The 14,901-nt window shown below is 37.9% G+C and overlaps 1 protein-coding gene across 1 annotated transcript in view; it reads right to left on the reverse strand.

Annotated features, from left to right (window-relative positions):
* Positions 1-14,901, reverse strand: part of GTF2B (general transcription factor IIB) — a 33,122-nt gene that overhangs the window by 15,432 nt on the left and 2,789 nt on the right. The window contains exon 2 of the mRNA XM_025932647.2: positions 12,514-12,620. Coding sequence (XP_025788432.1) covers positions 12,514-12,620 — 107 coding nt within the window. The remainder of the gene's footprint in view (positions 1-12,513; positions 12,621-14,901) is intronic.

Consider the following 14,901-nt stretch of genomic DNA (forward strand, 5'->3'; position numbering starts at 1 on the left):
AAATTTATTAGGAAGGATACAGGCAGGTTTGTAATTAAAGCAAAAATAATAGTGACTTAAAACAGGCTATAACTTTCTCACATTAACAGTCCATAGTTAATAGTCATAGACTAGTGTGACCCAGGCTCCTCCTATCTTTTTAATAAGCCAGCTTCATCATGATGAGCATTTTCCAGCCTAATATGGCTGTTGGTGGTTCCCTTTATCATGTCTGCATTCTAGCCAGTGGAAATGAGAAAGAGGAGGCACTTCCTTATGGCAGGATCTAGAGTTGTACATACCCCGTTTTATGTACAATCCACTGGTTAGATCACATGGTCATACCTGGCTACAAGGGAAGCTGGGAAATACAGTCCAGTTGGGCAGCAACATGCCCAGTTAAAACACAGGGATTCTATTACTAAAGAAAGAGTGGGACGGCCAGTGGCCTCTACTACTACAAGGAATAATGGGTTAGCTATGAGAGAAAGGAGAGGAGAAAGAATGTCCAGTAGAACCAGTATACTTTGCCTTATACTCTAAAGGAAACAGTACACAAAGACAGATATATAAGCTCCTAACCAAGCAAGTTATAAACTACAAATCCAACCAGAGGTATTTTGTAGTACATTAAAACCAGAATGGCTTGGGGCACCTAGGTGGCTCAGTTGGTTGATTTCAGCTCAGGCCATGATCCCAGGGTTGTGGGATCAAGCCCCTAATCAGGCTCTGCACTGACCATGGAGTCTGCTTAGGGCTCCTTCTCCCTCTATCCCCCACTCACGCACTCTAAAATTTAAAACAAAACAAAACAAAACAAAAAGCAAAACAAGAGAAAAACCTAGAATGGCTCATAGTAGCAGTGAATGGCTCATAGTAGCAGTCTAAACACTGCAGGGAATACTGCAACATACTAAAAACAGCCAGGAAGCCAATATTGGAGAGTCTGATTTTCTAGGCCTGACCTAGATTCAAAACGTTTTTGTTTCTTATTGTAAACTTAAATTAATAAAGGTATTTTAAAAAAGAGTATTAGAATCACCCCAAATTTCAATTCTTTCTGCCATCTTTCTGGAAAATGATCTTACTTAAGCATTTTGGTATACAACCAGTAAAAAATTCAGAAGTAGGAGACTTAGAACAACAGTCTGCAAGTTACTTGTGGACATAGGCTAGATTTATCTAAAACCATTTTGTCTGGAACTACAAAATTTTTCAAAACATGCCAACTCTAAAAGTTCAATAATCAAAATGCAGTACTCAAGGTGGACAAACCCTAAGCATGGAGTTTTTTAAATTATTTTTTTTTTTCATATTTATTTTGGAGAGAGAGAGAGAGAGACAGACAGAGAGAGAGACAGACAGAGAGAGAGACAGAGTGTGAGGAGGGGAGGGGCAGAGAGAGAGGGAAACACGGAATCTGAAGCAGGCTCCAGGCTCTGAGCTGTCAGCACTGAGCCCGACACGGGGCTCAAACCCCTCACAAACTGTGAGATCATGAGCTGAGCCAAAACCAGACACTTAACCAAGGGAGCCACCCACGCACCCCAAATTGGAGTTAAAAAAAATTTTTTTTCAACCCTCAGAAAGTTTTACATTTATTTATTTTTGAGAGAGAGAGAGAGAGAGAGAGACAGAGAGAACATGAACAAGTGGGGGAGGGGCAGAGAGAGAAGGAGACAGAATCTGAAGCAGGCTCCAGGCTCTGAGCTGTCAGCACAGAGCCCGACGAGGGGCTTGAACTCACAAACTGTGAGATCATGACCTGAGCTGAAGGCGGACGCTTAACTGACTGAGCCACCCAGGCGCTCCCCAAATTGGGAGTTTTTAAATTAAAAAAATACTAAGGTACTGTGGAAAATTGTTTAAGTCAACACATTACATTTGTTAAAGCTAATGCTGAAACTGAAATGCATCTTTAGCTTTCACGCCTTCTTCAAGTCATTTACCCCTTTCTAACCATTCCTTCTTATGATATTTCAAAGAATGCTGATTTTTGGTTTAGTGTTACTAAACATTCTTATCATAAAGCCTGGATTAAAGATAATTTTCAAGAGAAGTCTGATCAACAGATACTTTAAAAAGAAATACCATTAATACTATAGCCAGTCTCTAAATCACAGTTTATTTTCCCCAAATGTAAACTGAGTAAGAACTCAAAATGAATTATCCCTTAGAAACAACCCACATCATGGTTAATTTCCCAGACCAGCCCATAAAAGCGTACTTTACTCATGACGTTTAGGCCCTTAAAAAACAAACACAAGGGGCGCCTGGGTGGCTCAGTCAATTGAGCGTCCGACTTCAGCTCAGGTCACAATCTCGCGGGCCGTGAGTTCGAGCCCCGCGTCAGGCTCTGGGCTGATGGCTCAGAGCCTGGAGCCTGCTTCAGATTCTGTGTCTCCCTCTCTCTCTGCCCCTCCCCCGTTCATGCTCTGTCTCTGTCTCAAAAATAAATAAATGTTAAAAAAAAAAAATTAAAAAAACAAACAAACAAAACTGTACAAGTCGAGAGTATAATTACCATTTGGAAAATCATTTGTAAAGGAAAATGCAAAATGCATTGTAAATTCCATCCCTGAGTATGTCAATACATCTGGCTTTTCCTCAAATACAGGCAGGTTTGCAGCAGCATCTAAGCTAGAGACCCGCAGCTCTCATGGAAGATGCATCCTAACCTTAGTCACAATAATTTGAGTCATTCACATACCAGTACTTTCAGGCCTCTATCCTAAGACGCGTGTTTCTTTTTCCCTCCACTTGGAATGACCTTCCCTCCATAAACCTTTACTCATGCTTAATGGTCATGTTTCAATGTAAATTCAACAGTAATTTCCCCAGGAAATCACTGCTTCCTTCCTTTGTGTTCTTACCAAACTTGGAAGATCTGTAATAGAGCTTTTACCATGCTATGTTGTATTAACGCACCCTCCTCCCTTTCACGCGCTAGCCAGAGTTGCTCCAGAGCTTGCTTACAGCATCTGATACTTCTTTCACTCTCCCTGCCCAGCACACTGCTTTAACAGAAACAGGCCTGCTAAGTCCTACAGACCTGGATTTGAACCACTCTGTCACTTACTAGATGTGGAATCTTCAGCTAATTACCTAAGTACTCAAAGCATCAGTGTCACTCAAAGGGTAGCTGTGTAAACTGAGTAAAGTTAGTAATTCTCTGATGCTTAAAGTAACATCTACATTAAAAATTCTAGGGATGCCTGGGTAGCTCAGTCAGTTGAGCATCTTGCCTCTTGATTTTAGCTCAGGTCAGGATCCCAGGGTTGTGGGATCAAGCCCCATGCTGGGCTCTGTGCGGAGCATGGAGCCTGCTTGAGATTCTCTCTCCCCCTCTGCCCTTCTCCCCTGCTCACACGGTCTCTAAAAAAAAATAATAACATGGGGCGCCTGGGTGGCGCAGTCGGTTAAGCGTCCGACTTCAGCCAGGTCACGATCTCGCGGTCTGTGAGTTCGAGCCCCGCGTCGGGCTCTGGGCTGATGGCTCAGAGCCTGGAGCCTGTTTCCGCTTCTGTGTCTCCCTCTCTCTCTGCCCCTCCCCCGTTCATGCTCTGTCTCTCTCTGTCCCAAAAATAAATAAACGTTGAAAAAAAAAAAATTTAAAAAAAAAAAAAAAATAAAAAAAATAATAACAATAATAATTGAATTAATTAAAAATTCTAAATTAGGTAAGAAGGTGGTCTCTGATGGCTTATGAGAGATGCTAAAGCAAGAATTTGAAAGTGAATATTCCTTAATTTTAAAATATAGCTTAAACATATTAAATTAAACCTGAATATTTCCTTTAGGAAACACTAATGCAAATTTATTTTTTTTATTTAAAAAAAATTCTTTTTAACGTTTATTTTTGAGAGAGAGAGAGAGCGAGCGAGCATGAGCAGGGAAGAGGGAGACACAGAATATGAAGCAGGATCCAGGCTCCAACTCATGAGCTGAGTCATGAGATCATGACCTGAGCCAAAGCCGGACACTCAACCGAGTGAGCCACTCAGGCGCCCCATCACTAATGCAAATTTAAAGATGGTAATCCAGTAATCTTTAAAATGATATGGCTGAAGAACATTCACTATGCTAGACCCACTCAAATACATTTTGCAAGTGACCTGTTATGAAGAATGGCATCTCAGACTTAGAATCACCTACTTTTCCACAAGAAAAAAGGAGTACTTGCACCCACAAAAAATGTATCACTGAAATCTCATACTGAAATCATACTATATATTTTATACATTATTTCATTTGATTCTTAACAATTCTAAGATGTATGGTACCTGCTCCCTGTTTTGGGGCAGGGAGATGACTTATTTTTACACGTGAAGAAAGTCAGGCTTAGAGAAATTATATAACTTGGTTACAGTTACTTACATAGCTCATTAACTAGTAGAGCCGAGCCTGGAATCGAGGGCCCCTAGTTACACTAGGAGCTATGGACACACGTAAGATATCTGCTCTACAGGCTATGCAGTCTAGGTCTGGAGACATGAAATATGAAAACTCTAAAAGTACAGAAGATGTATAAAAAAAATACGGTAAACTGTAAAGTTAATAGTACAGATTTGTGTTTCTTAATATGCTAGAATTTCTAGAAATGGGGTCTGGAATCTTGAGAGTTGATTTTTTTTTTTTTTTAATATTTATTTGTTTTTGAGACAGAGAAGGAGAGAGAGCAGGGGAGGGGCAGAGAGAGGGGGACAGAGGATCTGAAGCAGGCTCTGCGCTGACAGCAGAGAGCCTGATGTGGGGCTCAAACTCATGAACTGTGAGATCATGACCTGAGCCACCCAGGTGCCCCTGAACAGCTGATTCTTAATGCACATTCGTACATTCATCCTTCAGAATCACTGTATAAACAATATCCAGAATAACTTTAGGAAAGACAGGTCAAATTGACTCATTTTTCTCATTCAAATCTACCTATACTATTTTCTGGTTGTTTCCTTACATTCCTTCTAAGAACAATGAAAGAATTCAGTTTTAAATGGTACATAAAAAGTGGCTTTTACTAGAAATGATACCACTAGATCTAAACACTACCTATTTGAAATCCTAATTTATAAAAGTCATAACCAATTTCATGTTTTAGCAGCTATTACAGCAGCTTACTAACCTAATACTTTGCGGACTATAAACAATGTACAAGGTCAAATTTATGAACAAATTGATAATCTAAATATTATACTGCCACCTAGTGCTCAATTTTAAAGTAACACAATCACACTGTTAGGATTTGTGGGGGGGGGGGAATCCCACAAAACAGTGCTGTTAAAGCCTATAGTTTCATGGTAGAATTGACAAAGCTTTGCTTTAAAAGTTGGCCTTATTTTAGAGATCAGTAACAATATCCTACAGATCACTGGTAAGATTAAACAGCCAATGACAAATCAAAACACTTCCTATGTTTAAAATAAAAATCCTATAATTCTGGGAATGCAAGCTGGTGCAGCCATTCTGGAACACAGTATGGAGGTTCCTCAAAAAACTAAAAATAGAACTACCCTATGACCCAGCAATTGCACTACTAGGCATTTATCCACGGGATACAGGTGTGCTGTTTCAAAGGGACACACGCACCCCCATGTTTATAGCAACAATATCAACAGTAGCCAAAGTATGGAAAGAGCCCAAATGTCCATCAATGGATGAATGGATAAAGAAGATGTGGTATATATATATACAATGGAGTATTACTCGGCAATCAAAAAGAATGAAATCTTGCCATTTGCAACTGATCTCACATAATCTCAGTGGATGGAACTGGTGGGTATTATGCTAAGTGAAATTAGTCAGTCAGAGAAAGACAAACATCATATGACTTCACTCATATGAGGACTTTAAGAGACAAAACAGATGAAGATAAGGGAAGGGAAACAAAAATAATATAAAAACAGGGAGGGGAACAAAACAAAAAGACTCTTAAATATGGAGAACAAACAGAGGGTTACTGGGGGGGGGGGGTTGTAGGAGCGGGGATGGGCTAAATGGGTAAGGGGCACTAAAGAATCTACTCCTGAAATCATTGTTGCACTATATGCTAACTAATTTGGATGTAAATTTTAAAAAATTAAAAATAAAAAAAATCCTATAATTCAAGTGGCACCTGGGTGGCACAGTCGATAGAGTGTCCAACTTCAGCCCAAGTCATGACCTCACGGTTTGTGAGTTCAAGCCCCACACTGGGCTCATTGCTGTCAGCGCAGAACCTACTTCAGGTCCTCTGTCCCTCTCTCTCTCTGCCTCTCCCCCACTCGTGCTCTCTCTCTCAAAAAAAAAAAAAAAAAAAAAAAAAAAAAAAAATTTAAAAAATCCTATAACTCAAATAAAAGAGGAAAGTCAATTAGACAATTATTACATGCTAAACAGTATTTAAAATAGCCACAAAAGATTGGGAACCAGCTACAAGTGAAACTAAATATGACTTAAGTACTGAGGAAAAAAATTAAAGACAATGAATGTCTGACCAACTGTATTTTTCCAAAGATGGCAGCAATAATATATGTCATCGACATGTTCTTCTGAAACATGACCCTGTCTATGACACTGATTGGTGGTTGGTGTCTCTCTATTCCTTCCAATCTAGGTGGGCCCTATGACTATTCTGACCAATACAGAAGTGATCCTATGCCAGGCATAGCTCTTAACTACCTGAGTCCAGCTTCCACACTCTTGAAACACATGCACTTAGGATATTTCTCTTGGAAATCAACCACCATGTATGAGATATGACTACTCTGAGATAACTGTGGAGAAATCCTAGAGGATGGCCTGTGTGGGGAGGCCAAAGAACAGAGAGGAGCCAGAAGTAGAAGTGAAAAAGCCATCATGGAAGTGAATACTCCAGGTCCAATCAGTGCCATGTGGAAAGAAACAATGGCCCAGGTAAGTCCTTCCCAAACTACTGACCCATAAAACTATAAGCAAAAGAAAATGGTTACTATAAGATACTAAGTTCTCCAATAGTTTGTTATGTAATCGAAACAGAAACTGGCTCCTGTAAGTACGATGTTTCTTTAAGAAAAACCTAAAACATTTTGGCATTGGTTTTGAGACTCAGTGGTGGGCATCAAGGAGACTGAATGAAGGTTTAAAGGACAGTTAAAAAAAAAAAAAAGTGTTGTTAGAAACTGGAGAAAAAGCAGTTTTTATCCTATGAAATAAATATATTTTTTTATTGCAAATTATTTCACTAAAAAAGGTGACAGTTGCAAGGGGTAATATATGCCTCCAAAGAGGACAGTTAAGCAGTATCTAGTCTTGAGTTGGAAATTAAGAGTAGCTGGGGGAACCTGGGTGGCTCAGTTGGTTGAGCATCTGACTCTTGGTTTTGGCTCAGGTCATGATCCCAGAGTCGTGGAATCAAGCCCTGCATCGCGCTCCATGCTGAGCTTAGAGCCTGCCTGGGATATTCTCTCTCTCTCTCTCTCTCTCTCTCTCTCTCTCTCTCTCTCTCTGCCCCTCTAACCCACTTGCATGCTTTCAAATAAATAAATAGAGGAGTTAGTGACAATGGGCTGCCCTAAGTTCTAAGCCAAATTAAATATTAGTTAAGTACAGAGTTGTCCAAAAACAATTCTAAGAGTTCCAGTTTCTAAAGTTGTCTGGTGATATTTAAACCCAAGCCTACTGTAAACGTTTATTCAATAAATATGGTATAATCTAAAAAGTTTCAGACCAGGTAAGCACATGCAAACCAAGACAATTTATTAGGAGACACATGATGACAGCTGGATTTAAATCTCTATGAACACAAGTATGAAAAGAGCCACAAGTCTTACGCCCTTAGTGGATTGTGGAATATTTGCCTCACCTAATTTCTTCCCTATCTCCATAGCATAAGAGATAAAGGCAGAACTGAGCTGGCAACAAAGAGCATATGCCTTTAAGCCAGCAAGTTGGGGGTGCTTAGGTGGCTCAGTAGGTGGAGCATCCAACTCGTGATTTTGGCTCAGGTCATAATCCCAGGGTCCTGGGATCGAGCCTCACATCAGGTTCCATGCTGGGTGAGGGCCTGCTTGAGACTGTCTCTCTCTCCCTTTGCCCCTGTCCCCTGCTTATGCACTCTCTCTCAAAAAAAAAAAAAAAACATAAAAATTTAAAATAAATGAACAGGCAAGCTGATGCAAGTCTAATTAAATATATATAGAATCTAAATTTATTATGGATCTATGATAGTAATATATGTTTGTGTGTATCTGTTCATATGCACATGTTTTTTAAAATTTGACTCATGGTCTGTCATGTTCAATTAAGCTCTTTTCAACATAATTTGATCATCTCTTCAGCAAAACAGAACTTTGTTAGCAGAGTCTTGCCTGCCCACCCTCATGGAATAGTTTCTTCACTTGCAGGACACACTGCAGGTTATATTACACATGCTACAAATATGCGAATGAGGCTAGTACCGTATATTTTAAAACAGGTGTTTGTTACAGTTTAGGTCAGAAAAACCAATTGTTACAAGAAGATATTTCTGTGTATATAAAGGAAGTTTAATCAGATTGTATTTTATGTATTTTTTTTTTTTAATTTTCAGGCTTTACAATTTAGCCTAGTTGCTTTAGTTAGGATAAAATATAGTAGTTCCAATGCTGGTGTTCAAGACTGATAATTAAACAAAACTAAAAAAAAATTAACTTCCTTTGGTTTAGATATAAGCAGAAAAATGCAAGTAAAAGGTAGTGATTTCAAGCATAAAAAAGCATGTAAGCCTTGTGAATCAGATCTTCCATCTCCAGTTGGTTAATCTCACCCAACTATATCTTGCTGGTCTGAAGCAGAAGTGAAGCAGAAGTGAAGCAGATGGAAGGGCTGGAGATATAATGCAGTATTTCTGCACTACTTTTTAAATGGCTCCGTTTACGAGACCCAAGAAGCTGAAATTACCTTCAATCTTCTGTCTCACTCTTACATACTATCAGTTTAATCTTAATACTTTGGAATTAGAATGCTCTCATTTAACTTACAGGTTGGCAAACCTTTTCTGTAAAGGGCCATATAGTAAATATTTTAGGGTTTGTGGGTCAAGAGGCTAAACTGAGGATACTACATAGGTACTTCCATAAAGAGGAAAGACTCAACTGGTTTTTTAACCGATGAAATTAAAAATATAAAAATTGAGGATAATTTATTGTAATACAAATCTACTACTGAGAAAGAACAGCATTCGCTTTTGGGGTAAGAATATTTCACTTAACTGGAATCCAGTTCGTGTTCTCTATCATCAAAATCAATTACAAATGTTATCTGTCAATGCTGTTAATAGGATTTTATGTATTTCATTTTTTTAAGTCTTTTTCACACACAGATAAGTACTGCCAAATACTGGTATTAATCTGCAAGCATATGATTTTAATTGAGCATATTCACTGCCTGAAAGGCATTTATAGAATTTTATTACATTCTTCTGATATTTTGCCTTTTAACATGTCATTACATTGTAGATTAATCACTCCCAATTGAAAGTTAGGTGGAAGCTCCTTAATTGCAGAGTTAAATGGATTTGGAAATATGAAAATTTCCTCTGCACTTACATTCAGGTCTGGAAAATACTGATTAAAATACAGTCTGAGTTTTGAATATATACCTGCTGCAGATTTGTGTGGGAATGAAGACCCTACTTCCTGTTTTAACTTTGGACAGCAATGAAAGTATATAAAATACATTAAAACAATTTGATGCCATTTGGGATTCAAATAATGTTAGCTGTTGTCAAACTGACCTTACCTCCGTGTGATTTTAATGTATCCGCACTGTTCTGCCTTCCAATTCTAGGTTGAATTCATTATGAAATATTAGGAAGTCTGCAGCAAAAGCTAATTTCTAAAGCCATTCAGTGTTAAACAGCAGTGGCTGAAGGCAGTACTGGTTCAGAAAGATTTCAGCCTTGGCCCTGAGCTCAAAAACAATTACAAGAAAACTTTGCTGCAGCTAAGCTACCAAATTATTGTGTGGTGGGCAAGTCAAGATAGTCAGCTTCTATTTCTGACAAAGATTCAATGAAGTGATGACAGTTAAGTCCGCGAGAGTGAATGAAGTTCGCTACTGACCCTACTGATCAGTAACATGATAGATTCAAACCTTTTCTACCAAGTACCTGTTGATGAATACAATGAATAACTAGAAGCTTTAAAAACCTTACGTTTTTACAATCTTTGTAAATCTGTCCACCTAAGACTTCTTCCACACGTATTTTTACCATCTATCAGTTATAATATATCTTAGCAGTTTCCACTTCAGGTTGTACTGAATTAGCATTCTTGTAATTTCTTTAAAACTAGTTTCTCCTGCAGTTTTTCCATGCAGATAATTCAAACTCTAGAAACTCTGCATTGACTCCTTGAATAAACAACTCAGCAGTATCAGTAACATCTACCTAGTCATCAGGAGTCTAGGAGAAACACTTGATATTTGCCTGGACTTTAATTGATTGACTATCGATGTTGTTCCCAACATCCTCAACTCTTCAAGCAACTGTTTTTCTGAGAAGCTGTTCATCTTAAATAAGTTTTCTCTGGACACATTTCTTCAACTATCACAATCAAACAAACATGAACTAATTAACTCATCATTAACTAATCGTTGACTTTCCCTGCATAAGCTACAAATAAGCCACTCAGAAACTTATTTTAGATGCAGCCTTATTTTTATTCTTTTATTTTTGTGAAGAAATTCTGCTGTGATGAGATAATCGACATTACATTTTCTAAGTTTTCTGATCACTGTTTTACTGAATTGGCAGGATGAGTGCTTATGCCTAAGTTTCTTGTATCTATTAGCAGAGCTATCGTACCACTGAATAATAAACACAGAGCTTTGCCATCCTGATCAATAACAAAATAACCTACACTCCACTGTACCTTAAGGGCATGGCTTTCAAAGTTCACTTTTTTTCTTCCTGTTTTGACACGATGGGTATGCAATGGTAACAAAATAAAATGCTGCAGCATGGAGATAAACTTTGTACTCAAGATGCCGAGGAGTTTTAAGTGCATTCCTGGGATTTATAGTGCACTGGGCGGCAGTATGAAGTGATGAGAGCACCACATATGGTTTCTTTTGTAACTACAGAGTCCTACTGTCATCATGTGAAAGCAGTCATAGATAATATGTAACAAGCAAGTGTGGCTGTGTTCCAATAAAACTTTATGTATGGATACTGAAATTTGAATTTGATACTATTTTCGTATGCCTCCAAATGTTAGTATTCTTTTGACTGTTTTCAACCACTTAAAAATGTAAAAGCCATTCTTACCAGGCAGGTCATATATAAAACAGGCAGTGGGTCACAGTTTGCCAATCAGACTGAACTCATTTTATTACAAAAGCCAATACAGGATAGAAATTTGGCTATGTGCGGACAGTAGAGCTACAATGCCACACTGAACTTGAGTTTCTCATCTCTACAATGAAGGTAATATTGGCGCTCACCTCAAAGGTTTTTCTGAGGATAAACTTAGTGAATATAGAAATCATTTCTAAAAAGTGCCCAGCATATATAAGTTGTTAATATTGCTTATTGAGAAGAATTCAACTATAAGTGGATTTCAGTTCCTGTTAGCAACTCTGTATGATTTAAGCCTCCCACTGGAGGTCTGAGGCAAGCAGGCTACGTGGATGAATGTTACCGATATCCTCCAACACTATTCCACAGTATATCACCACCAATGTTTCTGTTATACATCCCATAATCCTACTAGCACTTTCATTTTTAAGCATTTCGAACTGCTAAGTATTACTCCTCTGTTTCAGTTGCTAAATACAACTCCACCATAAGAATATTCTAAAGTTCTGCTACATATCTGGGTAAGAAAGCAGGAACAAAATGAAAAATTGTAAGCAGTATTTTTTTTAAATATATGAAATTTATTGTCAAATTGGTTTCCATACAACACCCAGTGCTCATCCCAAAAGATGCCCTCTTCAATACCCATCACCCACCCTCCCCTCCCTCCCACCCCCCATCAGCCCTCAGTTTGTTCTCATTTTTTAAGAATCTCCTATAAGCAGTATTTTTGACAATAACAATTTTATACTAGAAATTCTTAAGTCATTCTATTTAATGGGATCTATTAACTAAAAGGCCTTGAATGAGACTCAGTACAGCTATACCTTTACTACCCTGAAACAAATCATGTTTAAATATCTAAAAGCCACAAAAGTTGGATTAAATTTATTCATTATTTCATACACACAAGCATCACCACTACCATCCCCAAACCCCATCAAATAGTTAAGACTAAGGACTCAGGAGACTATGGACTGAGGGCTTTTTCTTCTGGACGGGCTGTCTCAATTTTAAATGTTCCTTCATACCCCACATTATGAAATATATGCATTCGTATAAACAATAAAATATGGTGTCTCTGATTTTACTCTTTTCTAATTCTTTTTGTTTGTTTTATAATAAATATGAATTACCTGTAGGGAAAAAAATCAAAATGTATTCATTAAAAGACACTTTGGGAAATACACAAAAGCAAAGTACCTAAAATAGTGATTTCAGTTAAAACCATAATAATTGCTCACCTACAACCAGGCCACATTCTGGACAGATCATATCACCAGCTCTGTAGTCCTCCACTAAAATCGCATCTGGATGGTTTGGACATGTGACTCTTGGAAGAGCATCCAAACTAAATAAAAAAAAAAAAATTGTTTTTATATCCTCCCAACCAACATGTAACAAAGTAGTGTTCTAGGGGAAAAAAATGAGGGTTCTGAATACTTTTCCAATACTATCCATGTATAATACACTCAAGCGAAATCTTCAAAATAAATATCCCAGTTAGGTAATTTTTAATTCCAGCTAGTCATTAACAGATAGATTCCATTGGAATTGTTTTTTCTAAGAACAGTAACTTATTTGCAGACATGGAAGGCTTTAAAAACCTAAATGGAAAGCAAGTGTTTTTTTCTCTTAGTACAGGCTACTGAGATTTTTAAAAATCCTGATTAGCATAGAAATGACTAGCTACCATTTATAACCTGTGACATTTACATATAATCATCTGGATTGTGTGACTTATCACTTACTTCTCTGGTCAGAGAATACATTTCAAGTCTTGTTTTTTCCTACTTGCTGGATATTTTAGTAATAGATTTAGAATAGTACACACTGAACCTAATGGGTATGATAAAGGAGGGTGGTAGATACACCTCTGCTGAACTTAAGATCAATGATTTCATTTAGTCCAGAAACTGAGTTTGCTATATCACTCAAGAAATGGTTTCAAAAACTACTTTTTATTCTATTTGTCATAGTACTAATGTGCTTGATCATTTTATTTTGAAAATAAAGCAGTTTGCAGAAGACACACTAATCTTAAAAGACAAAATAAAATCAGTTTTAGAAAGCAACAAAGGGGGCACCAGGCTGGCTCAGTCAGTAGAGCACGTATTTCTGGATCTCAGGGTTGTGAGTTCAAGCTCCACGTTGGGTGTAGAGCTCACTTAAAAAAGTAGTAATAAAATGGGGCACCTTGCTGGTTCAGCATCTGACTTTTTTTTTTAATGTTTTATTTTTGAGAGAGAGAGAGACAGAGCACAAGTTGGGGAGACGCAGAGAGAGGGAGACACAGAATCCGAAACAGGCTCCAGGCTCCGAGCTGTCAGCACAGAGCCCAATGCAGGGCTTGAACCCATGAACTGCAAAATCATGACCTGACTTGAAGTCAGATGCGTAACCGACTGAGCCACCCAGGCACTGTGAGGCATCCGATTCTTGATTTGGCTCAGGTTCATGGGATACAGCCCAGTGTAGGGCTCTGTGCTGACAGCATGGAGCCTACTTAGGAGTCTCTCTCTCCCTCTGCCCCTCCCCAGGTAGAGGGTGCTTTCTCTCAGAAAAAATCAATAAACATTTTTTAACAAGATATAAAATAATATAAAAAGCAACAAAAATATTTAACATGGATTTATTAATTATACACAATTATAAATGTTTGGTATCGGGGCACCTGGGGGGCTCCGTTGGTTGAATGACTGTCTTGATTTCGGCTCAGGTCATGATCTCAGAGTCATGGGATCAAACCCCGGGTCGAGCTCTGTGCTGAGTTTGGAGCCTGCTTAAGATTCTCCCTCTCCCCCTCAGCTCCTCTATCCGGCTCGTGTGTGCACGCTCGCGCACTCTCTCTCAAAAAGAAAAAAAAAAAAAAAAAAGAACATGAACTCTGTAGGGGCACCTGTTTGGCTCAGTTGGAAGAATGTGCAACTCTTGATATCAGGTTTGTGAGTTCAAGCCCCATGTTGGGTATAGAGATTACTTAAATAAATAAATATTTGGTATTATGCAAAATAAGCCCTCTTTAAACGTTCACTTGAAATACTACAATACAAGGTTATGTTATAGCCATCACAAATATACATTCAGAAGACATCATCAACCATTCTTACAGTAGTAAGTAGGTATTTGTGGTTTTGGATAAATTTCTAATGTCAGCAAACACAAATCGGAAAGTTAACTCTCAACACAGGTGATTCCCACTGAAAAAGTGATAAAATAATCCACGTTCCCAAAATGTATACATTTAAGTTAACCATAACATGTCTTGGATCTTTTCAGTGGGAAAATGGGGAAATAGAGAACTGGAGATTTGCTTTATAGTCACACTCATTCCATAAATTCCTATTAGGAAAATATTCTAATACATTATAACAAATAAATTAAGAACTTAGTATAAATTATGAAAAACTATGTTGAAATAAAGGAAAATGTTAGAATAACAGTAATTACAAATGGGCAGCCATATGGCACATGTCATACAACTATAAGGACTAATATAGTTTTTGCTATTAAAAAGTAGAATTATCTTCTTGTCTGTAAGTATATAAATGATATGTAAACACCTCAAAAATATGCCAAAAAAAAAAAAAAAAAAACCCAGATATGCTAAGTGAAAAGAGTAAGGTAGGGAT

This window comes from Puma concolor, chromosome C1 (genome assembly GCF_028749965.1).
Source record: "Puma concolor isolate L17-30 chromosome C1, mPumCon1.1.hap2, whole genome shotgun sequence".
Lineage (NCBI taxonomy): Eukaryota > Metazoa > Chordata > Mammalia > Carnivora > Felidae > Puma > Puma concolor.